The following is a 12,814-nucleotide window of genomic DNA, read 5'->3' as shown; positions in this document are numbered from 1 at the left end:
TGTATAATTTAATATTATTAAATGAAGTTTATAAAAGTTCTATCAGCTGCATAAATGAGATTGTTATAATAGAGCGTAAATGTTCTATTAATGTTGTGAACAATTTCACAAATTTGCTAACAATGTAAATAAAGTTTTCTTCTCTTAAAACTTTGAAAAAACTTTCTGACATATAAAAACTCTTTTACATATAATAACTAACTTATGCGAATGGAAACGATTTTAAATTTATCTTAAGTAACTTAATAAGATTGGAAACATAGTATAAGCAGGTTATCATTTGGAGAAATATATATATATCAGATATATATCAGAAAAATCGTAATTATTAAATAGTAAACTAGAAATTTTTACAGTTATATTAAATAAATAACAAAAAATTAGTTTACTCAAATTTTTTTATCAGTGTTTCGCATCAGAAATTCATCATATATTAGGTTTTTATCTGGAGACTACTTATCCGTTTGTTTGCAATCCACATTCTCAACTAACTAACGATAGATGTAACACTTTTTGATAACACGTATCAACAAATTGTTGTAATCAGACCAAAATAATAAATTTAAATGTTATCTTTATATAATATAAATATCTGTGAAAAGTTTATTGATTCATTACATTTTTTTTTTCAATAAAAAATAATAACTCTCCAAACTAAAAGCCTGGAATTTGTCGAAATTAAACTTTTGCTGGACAAAATAAAAATGAAAATTCTAAATTAAATAATTTTATAACTAAATCAATACCAAACGACGGCAAACAAAAGATAATGCTCTCATAATTATTTATTTTCTTTCGAATTTTATAAGTATAATAATAACATTCATAACGATATAGCAAAATTAAAAGATATTCTTAAAAAGGCATTAAAACACAATGTTTATATACAAAAGTCTGTTTTATTTACCTGCTTTAAATTGAAAAAATTGTTGTTGTGTAAAACAAAACACATTAAAACTAATTAATGTGCACAATACACGTAAATCTAATAATTGTTTAAACATCAAACCCACTTACCATTTTCATGTCATGTCATTGGCTACGGTATATGTGAGTCTTTTCTCTGGTCATGCGTAACATTTTGTAGAAATATTTATGCAAAATTTGAGTATTTTTAAATATTTTTTATTTATTATAACTGAACTAAATGGAGGTATTCAGATTTTGCCCGGTATTCGGTTAAGAGATGAAACGACAAACGTTTAAACATAGGGCATTCTTTCTCAGTAAAATTTTAAAATTATGTTGCTATAGCAGGTTATCCAGTATTTGCTTAATTAACATAACAGAAGAAAATAGCAATAAAGACATTTAAAATTAAAGTTAAATTTCTTCACAAATTTAATAGAGAAATTCAATTTAATATCAATTTAGACGAGAATTTTGTCAGTAATTTTAGCTATCAATTTTTGTTGCTTTCAATGCAAAATGAGAACTAAATTGCAATTTTTGAGAATTAAAATTACATTCAAAATTCTTGTGTGAATCCACAATAAGTCAAATTTCTTCATTAATATTTTAAGTTAATAGTTTTGTGATATCAATTCATGCGAAATGTATTTATCATAAGATAACAATTTTTCAATACCAACTTATTCGTGAATTGGTAGCATTAATCTATTATAAATCCAAACTGATCATATAATTACATGTTGCATATTTATAACATACACAAATAAATAAATAAATATTGAGTTAACATTAAAATAAATTTTAAAATTAACTAAGAATAAGGAACTAGACTACTAGATATTTCGTCCGCGCTCATGAAATATATAAAATACATACATTTGGGACATGCTGGTTGTGCTTTTCTTTAAATAAATTTAGAGGCGTTCAAAATGTTTCGTTAAAACTCGTTTTTGTATTTTATTCAAGATAGACTGAGATATAAGACAATATAAATTATACAGAGAGGTGTATCTATATTCTATATATTGCCTTTCTTGACGGATTTAGCAACGGTCTTAGGGGTTTTAAATCGCCAACCACAAATCTTCGAATTAAAAGCTCTGTCATTAGCCTTACTAATAGGCTAAAATAGTAAGGAGTTGTTTTCATTCCTAAGCATGATTTCATTTCGCACGTTAGTGACGTCATAAGAATGCCACTTTTTGATGCCTTGATCATAAAAATTCTTTGCGTGCAAACTAAACTGTTTTCTTATAAGCAACTAATACGGTTATTCTTTGCATGCTTATTTTGCATTCGGTCCGAAATATCATCTGCTTAAATATAACTCGTTCGAGAGTTTGAAAAGAGATTGCTTCAAGACTGCATTAACTACCAACATGTTCAGTCCTGATGGCAGACATTTTCATAATTCCGCATCTGCAAGTCTTTTAACAACAATTTTCCCTAACGCGAAGATGCTTTACCAGGCGGCATTATCATTTCCTTGATATTTTTTATCCGGCTTGATTTTTTAGTTTTCTACCTTGTAATTTAAGGTATAGGTAGGTGTATATACCTTTTCAATTTCTGGCCCTTCATCTGAATGACATCGTCTGCATTTTCTCTGTTAGCTCGCTCTGCAATCGTCGTTACAACTTCAATGTTAGTAAATAATCTCTTAGTCCCATTCCAATCATTGGACTCTAGTTTCAGTTTTTGACCTTTACGTTGCAATGGCTGAAACTTGATCATTTTACATTCGTAAGATGTGGTTTTAGTGGGTTCAAATCTTACGCTATGGTTTTTGATTGCTTTTTTTATCTATAACACAAAGTAAATTATAACTAATGATTGATGGTGAGATGTCCCTAACCCATAAAATTTAGGTGTTCAACTTAAAGTTTTGCAAGTTAATGACTTGAATATCTTGAATTTAACACAATTAATCAATATTAAACAATATTTTTGGTTGGTGTGAGCAATAAACTTAATAACTTGAAGTTGTAATAAAAGTGTCTGAATAAATTATATTGATGCTTAAAACTTATTAAATGGTCAACTTAAGTAAAATGAGTATGTTGATTATCGTAGAATTTTTGTTTCAATTGCAAAAAATGAATTTATTTGTACGTTCTTCGGTTTTTATTTCAATATTTCGTATGGTTACTGTTTGAAGCTTTTGTTTTTAATCTCAATTTAGGAAGCGTAAGTTTGCTTATAAGCAAATCAGTGTTTATTTCTTTATTGAGGACAAATTTAATAAATATTGTGGCTTTACTACTATACATATTTACTTTATAAATGGGATAAATTGAATAAATAAATATAACTAGTAACTATTAAAAACCATGACAATTAACATTATTTTAACATTTTTTATAATACTCAATTTATTTATATACATCTTAAGTTAAAATATAGTTATATGCATTAATGTTGAAAAATTGTTAAATAAAATGTGAAATAAATATTGTATACTAAAAATAGTAAGCCAATAAAACACATACTGCTATAACAATTAAGGTAGGAAGCCAGCTTTTCACAAATCCCATAAAGCCAACATAACGGCCACAGAAGAACATCCAAAAAGCGAGTATAATCATATTCCAATTAGTGCTCTGCTTGTAACGCATGCCGCAAAGTGCGGTTGCCACATGCGAATGGCAGTTGTCGCAAAACAAATTGTGCATACGTGTACCATATAAAACGGATGCTTTTGAAACTGCTTCATCCCATTCCATTCGACCACCTAAAACGTTTTTAGGATGTAAACGTATATAACGTGTTGGTCTACCGAAACCCATATCGTCTTCAGAAACATAGTATGGTCCAGCAAAATCTCTTATTACACCATTGGACATACAAATACCCATATGTCCGACCATTGGAAAAAGCCATGTTAGTACTGGAATTGGGGTCCACACAATGCAATAAGGAAAGCGATCTTCTGCAAAGTTAATAGATGGAATATTGTCATTCATTTCGTTTGAATCAACTGTTACAGCAGTCTCTGGCGAATTGTTGGAAACAGTTGTTATTTCAGGCATTCTAAAATAAATGTTAGTTAAATTATTTTACACAATTTTTCTAGAATGTACAATTACAAAATTCTAAAGTTCACTTTGCATTGTTTACAAATAAGTAATCTTTTTATTTTTATTGATTGTTTATTTTGTAACCTTGCAAACTGTCAAAAAAAATTGCAGCGAATTCGGTAAAGCAAAACATCGTCTGTCCATTTGTTTTCGACATTTGTGTCGGTATAGTGAATTTTAGTAAAAATGTCTAGACGCAACATAATATATATTAAATTAAAGGTATACATGCAACTCCCAAAAACCGTCACAAAATAATTTCAATGAAATGAGAACAAACAATTTGTTTGCAAATATAAACATACGTTTTAGACGTATGTGTATTTAATTTCATGTTCGAAGTGCTTAATTTACAAATTTTACTGTGTTATCAACTACATATATGTAATTTTAAATTTCGCGAACAAAATGTAATAGAGTTCAACAAGTTTTCTCAAATTTCTATGAGCTCTCTATTAACTGAGTTTATATTTCATGACCATTTTATATGGTTTATATAGTTCATATTTAGTTTTGTATATATATTCACGTACCCATACATGTTCATATGTGTTCAGTTTCAACAATTTCTAATCGTTCTCTTCTCTTTTAAATATAGCACTGTTCATATTTACTATAAATTATATATCGGTCAAAAGTTATAAGGCAGAGGTCTATTTTTCTATACGCCTAATATATAGCACAGTGTATTTTGCGTACAGAAATATCACAAGCAAAAACTGTGTTTTTTCGCAATAAAATTATTTGCAATTATGTATTTGGCTTTTAATACAATTTACTATTTATATTGTGTGTTGTAACAATAATTAATAACCAAACATTTTAAAAAACCAAATTTACATAACGAGTGTATTAACTTTTTTTACTGTAGATATAATACAAAGAAAATATATATAAAATATTATTTTGACATTGTTGAAATAATATCTGTTGTCGTTGTGTGCTTTGATACAGAAACAATACAAACACAAAAATATTTATTTGTATATATTTTTGCCGCCGTCTGACATAAAGTAATTCTAGGACGGACAGACAAAAAAGAAAATTTTTTAATTAAAATAATTAAATATTGTATTGCATTAAAAATACATACTTTATGACTTCGATTAATTTACTATTATTGATATATGTCGCTTGCTAACAATTGCTTAAGTTTATATAATTATTATAGTAGATCGCTATTCAAACTAACTTTTGAAAATTAATTAATATCAAATTATATTAATTCATTGAAAATGCATATGTACTTGCAATTTGGTTGTTTAATTTATTACTAAAATCAATCGTGCTGTCTTAAAATATAGTTATTCAGACTTAACTCCGTAACATTGTAACTCGGTAATCTGCTTTTAATATGTAATTTTGTTTTTAATTTTTGAGTTGTTACTTCGAAATTATTTTAAATCGGTTTTGTTTTCTTAAATTAATGAAAGCAAAGACGAATTTGACGAAATACGTATAGAAATACACTAAAAATTAACTATCGAAATAAAAGTTAATATTTTAAAAAAAACAAAACTGACCCTTTTAATAATTTTTCAAAAAAGTTGATTTTTTTGAAAAATTATTTGAAATTATTTGAAATTGAAACAGCTGATTTTTTTGATTGTATTAAAATGGTAGGAAAATAATAATAAAAGCGGTGAATTTAAAAACTTGTTCTTTTACTGAGCTTTGTATTTCTATCAATACTTCATTTATAATTTTTTAAAAACATCAAATTATTAACAATTTTTAATGTTTAAATTTTATGCAATAGGCATTTTGACAAATATCTAAAAAATAGAGGTAAAATAATGTACATTTGTATGATTTACGGCACTAAGAAATTAAACAATTGCCAAGGTATCAGGTTAAGAAATTTATATTATATTTATGTATCTACATTAAATATATTGTTTTTTGAATTTTGGAATAAACAAAAAGTATCAAAATAAGCCTAGTTCTGATATAAATTTTGCGCAAAAAATTGATATAAAACTGCATATAAAAAAATTTATCTATAATGTCCAAATTATGTGTAACATTTTTTTTATATAGAGTTTTATGTCAATTTTTTTTTGTGCAAAACAGAACGAACTTAATGTCGTTTTCGATTGGTAAATCTGGATTCAATCTAGATTTACTCTCGATCTGTAAATCTGTGAATTAATATAACATTTACGTATTACAAATACATATATCATATCGTGATTTGATTTGACTTTATTTTTCAAGTCATATAAAACAGCTGTTAATTTCATGGTAATCTTGCTACTCTGGCGAAATATCTAGAGTGCTATAAATAAATCTTGAGAGTTGTACATTTTGCCAGAGCTTTATCAATTAAAAATGAAAATTGCTGTAAAAGTGAATCTTGATTCAAAAAGTTGCCCTAGATTTACCAATCGAAAATGGCATTAGTCTTAACAAATTATAAGAAGCGTAAAACTGACATGACTGTTATTCTGTCTGAATAACATAGTCGTTAAAAATACTTGGAATAGTCCTTAAAATATTAATTACAGTAGCTTCCAAATTCTCTAAACGCAAATGATTGGTATTAATGTAGGTATAAAACATTTGCAGTATTCCGCGGATAAATCTTTTTGAAAGTCAAATTTTAAATTTGTTCTAACAGCTGATGCTGCGGCGAATTATAAATTATTTTCTTATACATAAATAAGTCATAATTCATCAATTAAGGTCTTTATATTAATAAATATGTTAAAAATTATAGTTACGTTAACATAATTTGATATGGCGGGATTCTTTGTAAACGGGAAGGATGATGAAGATTATGTGAAATTGTACGATAACTTGGGTAAGTAATATATAACACAAATTATATTTCATGAAATAAATGTTTTAATCTATCGGTAAATAATCAAAAAATTGGAATTTATGCAATTAAACAAATTTGATAATCAAAAGCAATAAAACATTCTCTGAAGCACGGTAGCAGCGGCAATAAAGTGATATAAAAAACAAGATGACTGCTAAAGATTTGTATTCAAAGCGGTTTTTCAAAATATATAATATACATATAAGTATATCGAAACATGTAATCATACATGATATGCAAGAAATCAAAATCCAAGACTATATCTGCTAGCTACTACTCATACATAATTTATAAGTGAAGTATGCTGTACAACTTTTCCAATAAACAAGTGGCACAATAGCCATAATGCTGCGTAATTTCTGCAAATAATTACAATTTAATTATTTTGTATGTAGATTCAACAATTTAAATATAATGCCGTTTTAAAGAACAATAATAACAATTGTGTTTTTTATAATTCCTTTCAGATGTGAACGTTCAGAAGTTAATTAATGCTGCAATAGAAGTACGTAGAAACGCTTACTGCCCATATAGTTCTTTTGCTGTTGGTGCTGCCATTCGTACCACTGATGGTTCAATATATACAGGATGTAATATTGAAAATGGCGCCTTTGTTGCTGGTATATGTGCGGAGCGTGTTGCTGCAGCAAAAGCTATTACCGAGGGTAAACGCGAATTCGTTGATTGTGCTGTTGTAGCATCAGTAGATGCAAAACATCAGTTTACTACACCTTGTGGTGTATGTCGTCAATTTCTTTCTGAGTTTGTTGTGAACAAAGATATATCTATATATGCTACAGTACCAATTAATCCACCGCTACGAGTGCTATGCACCAGTGTAATGGGGCTTTTGCCAAAAAGTTTTTCATGCCCTATTAATCGTAATGCACTTTGATATCTATAGACTATTAATCGAATATTGCTATTAAATTATGTTAGACATCTGTATTTTATTTTACGACTTTCATTAAACATTCTAGCAATTATTTTGTTTTAAGTTGTTAAAATATTTAGACTTAATTATAGACTTATTATGTCAAACATATGAATTATATTTTGGTTTTTAATAATTTTGTTAATAGAACATATTAATGATAAATAAAAAGCTGTATAGAGGTTATTCGTTTATTGTATTATTAATTTCCAAGAATCTTAGTTTCTGATTTTTTAATAAACAAGTGTTCCGGAAAGTATTCTCACCTAGTGCACAAAATTGTTTCTGTTGGTTTTATAGCATATTAAAATCGTACTTGCATATATTTTCATACTTCTGCACTACTCTAATTCTGTTGTTTTCTATATGTTGATCGGTAGAGAATGTGTTATGATTAATCAATTTTTTATTAACTGGGTTATTATACCTTATATGCCAGAGTTTCATTTGATTGTTATTTGATTGTGTTATGATTATATTTGATAACAATTAAATTATCATCATGGAACTTTCGGATGTCGTTGAAAATGTGATGATGTGATTACTAGCCTTAGTAAAATACTAAGGATTAGTAAAATACTAAGATTAGTTGCACTACTTCACTTATGAAGGTACTTGATAAACACAAGTCCCAATATTTGTATGGAACGTTTGCATAGCTTCGTTGGCCAATGCTTATTACTGTTTAAAAGAATATCTTATTAATGTTTCAGTGAAGGGTGCTGAAGATCGACAAGTCAAAAATAACCAATTAGTAAGAGAATTCGTAATGCTTTTACTAGTATGAAAATGGCTATAATGGTTATTTTATTTATAAATAAATTATCTTATATAGTTCTCTGGCTTCAATTTGTTTACATAGATTTAGTAAAGGAATTATTATAGTATTTTTCCAAACATCAGATTTTATTTATGAAAATTCTTCATTGCCCTTTAATTTCGTTTAAGTTAATTTATCGGTGTCAGTAGTAGATTACAGTAATTCGCAATTATTGTACCAAAATCAAAATCGCGCCATCTGCTGGCATTTCTTATTGTCTGCGAAACATAGTTTTCTCAATCAATGGTTCGAAATGTTTTACAATATAGTTACGTAAATATTCTATTTTCAATAATATGCCTGCTATTCTCAATAACAGACATATTTAACTTAATACACTGCATAAATAATCAGATGATATTTCCAATATATAGACATAGAAGGCACGTCCCAGAAATGGAGATATTCAACCTAAAAAGTAAGTGATAGTAACGCATCCCTTTGCAAAGAAGACAATGGCAACTACTAATATATAATATACGCATAGTATAATAAGGAAAATTATATACTAACTGATTTTAATATTTTAAGCATAAACACAGATATTTCCTCTGAATTAGTTAATTTTGATGGTATAATTTTTTTTAATCTGTTGTGGAATTTAGTGATTATAAAGGATTCTTCCATCGTAACATTGTTGAGGTGCTTGAGTTCTCATTATACAATACTTTAAATGTCTTTCTTCTATTTGATAAGTTGTGATAGAACACCGACGACAAAGTTTGGCCCCACGTTATAATTTGTCGAGCACAAAATAAAAATCAAAAACCAAAAATCTTTTATAAAGACACACTACTGTCTATAACGTATTGAAGTTTCTGCAAGATGATTAACTTGAATAGACAGTACAAAATCCAGCAGTGATAGCAACCATGAAAGTTATTAGATTAGTTATCATTCCGTTTAGTTATCATATTTGACAATATGTAATTAAACTTTCTTTTTATATTGATATTTTATTTAAGAAATAGAACTAACGTAGAACTTCTTGAAGCCACAAATGTTTTCAGCACAAAGTTATTGTATGATAGTTAACTATGTCATAATTTTTAATAGAAATTCAGTTTCGTCTACTTCGCATATTCGTCTTCACTTCAACTGGATTCTTCTTCTTCTTATTATTTGGCAGTGTGAACTTTGGCCTCCCTAAAGGTTGCGTAGAGGTAAAATTTTTACGATGCAAGGTTCCTGGACTTGCGATCAACCCACAAATTGGAGCGTCAGATCTCCTTATTTGCTAACCTAGAAAAAGGATTGGTGTTTAGTAGTTAGAGAATTTCCGCTCAACTATATTTTTTCAGGTTATACCACCTGTACTTGGTCGGCAGAACCTCGTATGTGAAAAAACAGGATGCGCCTCGGTTAGGTGAGGTTGACAGTTGAGAAGGCTAAGCTATATATTCGTATCAACCCTCTATTGACGCACACGCTTTTACCCTTACAGCCCCAACTGAATTCTAAGATTCAAGTAATTCAAGCAATCTTAAGTAAGTTTACTGGTCTAACGAACCCAGTGAAAACATATTATTAAGGATTTTTTTTTTTTAAAAACCCTACTTTGCAGTCGAATTTTTTTACTTTATGTAAGTAGTTTCCAGTGAGTATAACTAGTTTCCCTTCCAGTGAAATATAATATATTTGAACATACATATTAAGTCTTATAAAAATTCTATTACTACCCCCGCATTTATACTCTTCCACTTAAAATGTGTAGTTTGGCACTCACTTAACCTTGCCATTTTATCATATATATACACATATATTCACATATTTTTTTCTTATCAACATATTATATACCACTAAATACCCTACAATTCTAGTCTTGGCATTTATATCATGAAGAAAAAGAAGCACTTCGAGTTATGAGGGTGCATATCGTAACATAGGGATGAAATTTTATTTCTATTTCCATCACATCTCGATTCCGGTACTAGTCAAAAGTCATAGTCATATCACGCTAAACAAAGCTGTATAAATTAGGGGTGTACGGGTAATAAAATTTTGTTAGAACTTTTATTGCTCAAAGAAGTACGTACTGGACATAGTGTGTTTGAATGCGTTTCTGTTGTGAAGTGTTTTGTCATGACAAAGTTATTTATGGGAACAACTGAAAGACTTGGTAAGAGAGAGAACTACTGCCTTCTATACATTGTGGTATAAACGTTTTAAATACTGAATATTGTCCATTTGCTCTTAGGCAGTCGTCGCAATTATACATGAGTACACGCACTATTGTAATAAATTTGTTTAAATTTACGAAATATTTATTTTAAAATAATTTTTAAAAATAAGTGAAATATTTTATCTATTATATTAGATAAATAATTAATTAAATCATTTAAAAAAATTTTTCAAACTAAAAGAAGTATTAAATAATGGATGTACATGCAATAAGTGGTTCAAGAAAGCCTAAGTATGAGGAAAAAGTAAGGAATTACGGTGATTTAGGTCAGTTTAGTTTTTTTTTTGGATGAAATAAATTAAATTATATAAACATATGTATTTTTCGTGTATATACCAATTAGTAGATTGCAAAAATTGTTATTTATTACCCTGTATTATCTATCTTAGAAACTGATACCATCGAACTGATACAGGCTGCAATAACAGTTAAGAAATTCGCCTATAGCCCATATAGTAATTTTAAAGTTGGAGCGGCTTTTCGATCAAAATGTGGACGTATTTTTACTGGTTGTAACGTTGAGAGCTGTTCCTATACACCCACCTGCTGCGCAGAACGTACTGCAATTTCCAAAGCAGTTAGTGAAGGTTGTACAGAATTTACATCTGGTGCTGTAGTGGCTTATGAAGAAACTGCCCTAACAACTCCGTGCGGTGTTTGTCGTCAGCTTATTATGGAATTTGCAAATGAGGATATATCGCTTTACATAACAAAGGATCAAGAAGGAGTTCCGAAAGAAAGTAGTGATGCTGTACTATGTACATCAATCTATAATTTACTGCCTCATGGATTCAAGAAGAGAGATTAACGCTAGATTATAGTTAATATATTTCATAAATTATTAAAAGCCAAATAAATATATTTTTTTAAAGAAGTGTGGTTGTCGTTTAAATGCATTTAACTTAAATTATTAGAAAAATTTAATATTATTTTTTTTTATATTATTTTATAAGAAAATACTATTAATTTAATTAGCTCAAAATATTGTCAAGTTCGCGGTGCTCCGACTCTTTAGGATCCAATATCCCGTTTATTTTTAATCTAAACGAATTATTAATATAACATAATCGAATTATTTAATTAATTTAATTAATTTGAGGAAAAATGTGTATTAGTAGTTTAAATGCATAAACTTAGTATATTAAGTAGTAGTATGCAGTGTCTATAGTGTATGTACCAAGCAGAAATCTTTGAAATGGAATTAAAAAAAAGTATTACTATTTTTTTAAGCCTTTAACAATATTGTCAATACATATTGGGGTTGTGAGAATAAAACATATACCATATATAAAATACAATAAATAGAAATCAGGCCCGCAGTGGCTAAAATTGATAAAATAATATTTTAAATTTAAGAATACATAGAATGATATTTATAAACCTCTTTATTTATAAACCTCGCTATCATTGATTAACAGTGTGTAAATATTTGTATTGCAGTTAAGAAATGTAGAAGAACATGAGCACTTCTTATCGTTTTAGTATAATCTTGCAAACTACCTACTCTTGTAAGAGGTATACTAATAGTTTAATACTAGAAGTGTCTATAAGTGTCTATAAATAAAAAAAAATCGGTGAGATTTTCAGCAGACATTTAAATTGACATATCCACAATAGGCACCTGGATAAAGGAAACCTCACCAACCGAAAAAGCATTTAATAGACAAAAAATTTTCAAAAATATAATAAGCGACATTTACTTTTAGAACCTTAAAGTATTCACATCTTCCAATCTCCCTTATCTTCCAATCATTTCTTGTAGTACTTTTCTGGCAAAAACTATTCGCATTCTCTAGAAATTTATGATTGTTTGAAACGAGAATAAATTTTCTAACAGAAATTTATTCTTTTTATAGTGCAATTAAATTTAATTCAGTCAAATTTACACTTATGTCATCGCTGAATTGTTGAATAATATGTCGACACAGTACAATACTTCTCTTCTTTGAGTCCTCAGATTAAAAACAATATTGGAAACTGAATAAGTTAGACAGATAGGGCATCGTCGTTTTTGTTGTTGTGACCTGCGGTGAACTGCACGTGAAAGCCCTTTGGAAGATAGTGA

At 28.2% G+C, this 12,814-nt stretch overlaps 3 protein-coding genes across 4 annotated transcripts; 2 read left to right on the top strand and 1 right to left on the bottom strand.

Moving 5' to 3' along the window:
• Positions 1 to 3,326: 3,326 nt before the first annotated feature.
• Positions 3,327 to 4,749, bottom strand: LOC119688992 (transmembrane protein 222). 2 transcript variants are annotated; one of them, XM_038103708.1, is made up of 2 exons: positions 4,523 to 4,749; positions 3,327 to 3,942 (listed from the first exon to the last, which is right to left on the bottom strand). In XM_038103708.1, exons 1-2 carry the CDS (start codon positions 4,534 to 4,536, stop codon positions 3,372 to 3,374), a joined length of 585 nt encoding a protein of 194 aa, XP_037959636.1. In that variant the 5' UTR covers positions 4,537 to 4,749; the 3' UTR covers positions 3,327 to 3,371. The 2 variants fall into 2 exon arrangements, with proteins under 2 accessions (XP_037959636.1, XP_037959637.1); XM_038103709.1 differs by lacking the exon at positions 4,523 to 4,749 and adding an exon at positions 3,999 to 4,084.
• A 1,722-nt stretch (positions 4,750 to 6,471) lies between these two features.
• LOC119688918 (cytidine deaminase) lies at positions 6,472 to 7,930 on the top strand. The gene is made up of 3 exons (XM_038103591.1): positions 6,472 to 6,536; positions 6,709 to 6,792; positions 7,281 to 7,930. The coding sequence occupies exons 2-3, from the start codon at positions 6,729 to 6,731 to the stop codon at positions 7,706 to 7,708; spliced, it is 492 nt and encodes a 163-aa protein (XP_037959519.1). The 5' UTR covers positions 6,472 to 6,536; positions 6,709 to 6,728; the 3' UTR covers positions 7,709 to 7,930.
• Positions 7,931 to 10,878: 2,948 nt separating this feature from the next.
• LOC119661801 (cytidine deaminase-like) lies at positions 10,879 to 11,616 on the top strand. Its single transcript, XM_038071289.1, has 2 exons — positions 10,879 to 11,015; positions 11,139 to 11,616. Exons 1-2 carry the CDS (start codon positions 10,943 to 10,945, stop codon positions 11,555 to 11,557), a joined length of 492 nt encoding a protein of 163 aa, XP_037927217.1. The 5' UTR covers positions 10,879 to 10,942; the 3' UTR covers positions 11,558 to 11,616.
• The last annotated feature ends 1,198 nt before the right edge of the window (positions 11,617 to 12,814 follow it).

Source organism: Teleopsis dalmanni, chromosome X, assembly GCF_002237135.1.
Source record: "Teleopsis dalmanni isolate 2A chromosome X, ASM223713v2, whole genome shotgun sequence".
Classification (NCBI taxonomy): Eukaryota; Metazoa; Arthropoda; class Insecta; order Diptera; family Diopsidae; genus Teleopsis; species Teleopsis dalmanni.
Note: the sequence above shows the minus strand (reverse complement) of the source record. Positions and strands in the feature narration are given on the sequence as shown.

Excerpts from the sequence above, each read along its gene's own strand:
- LOC119661801 (XM_038071289.1), top strand. The coding sequence starts at position 10,943 with ATGGATGTACATGCAATAAGTGGTTCAAGAAAGCCTAAGTATGAGGAA. Across the intron at positions 11,016-11,138 it reads AAGGAATTACGGTGATTTAG|AAACTGATACCATCGAACTG; the intron begins GTCAGTTTAGTT and ends TATCTATCTTAG.
- LOC119688918 (XM_038103591.1), top strand. The coding sequence starts at position 6,729 with ATGGCGGGATTCTTTGTAAACGGGAAGGATGATGAAGATTATGTGAAA. Across the intron at positions 6,793-7,280 it reads GAAATTGTACGATAACTTGG|ATGTGAACGTTCAGAAGTTA; the intron begins GTAAGTAATATA and ends AATTCCTTTCAG.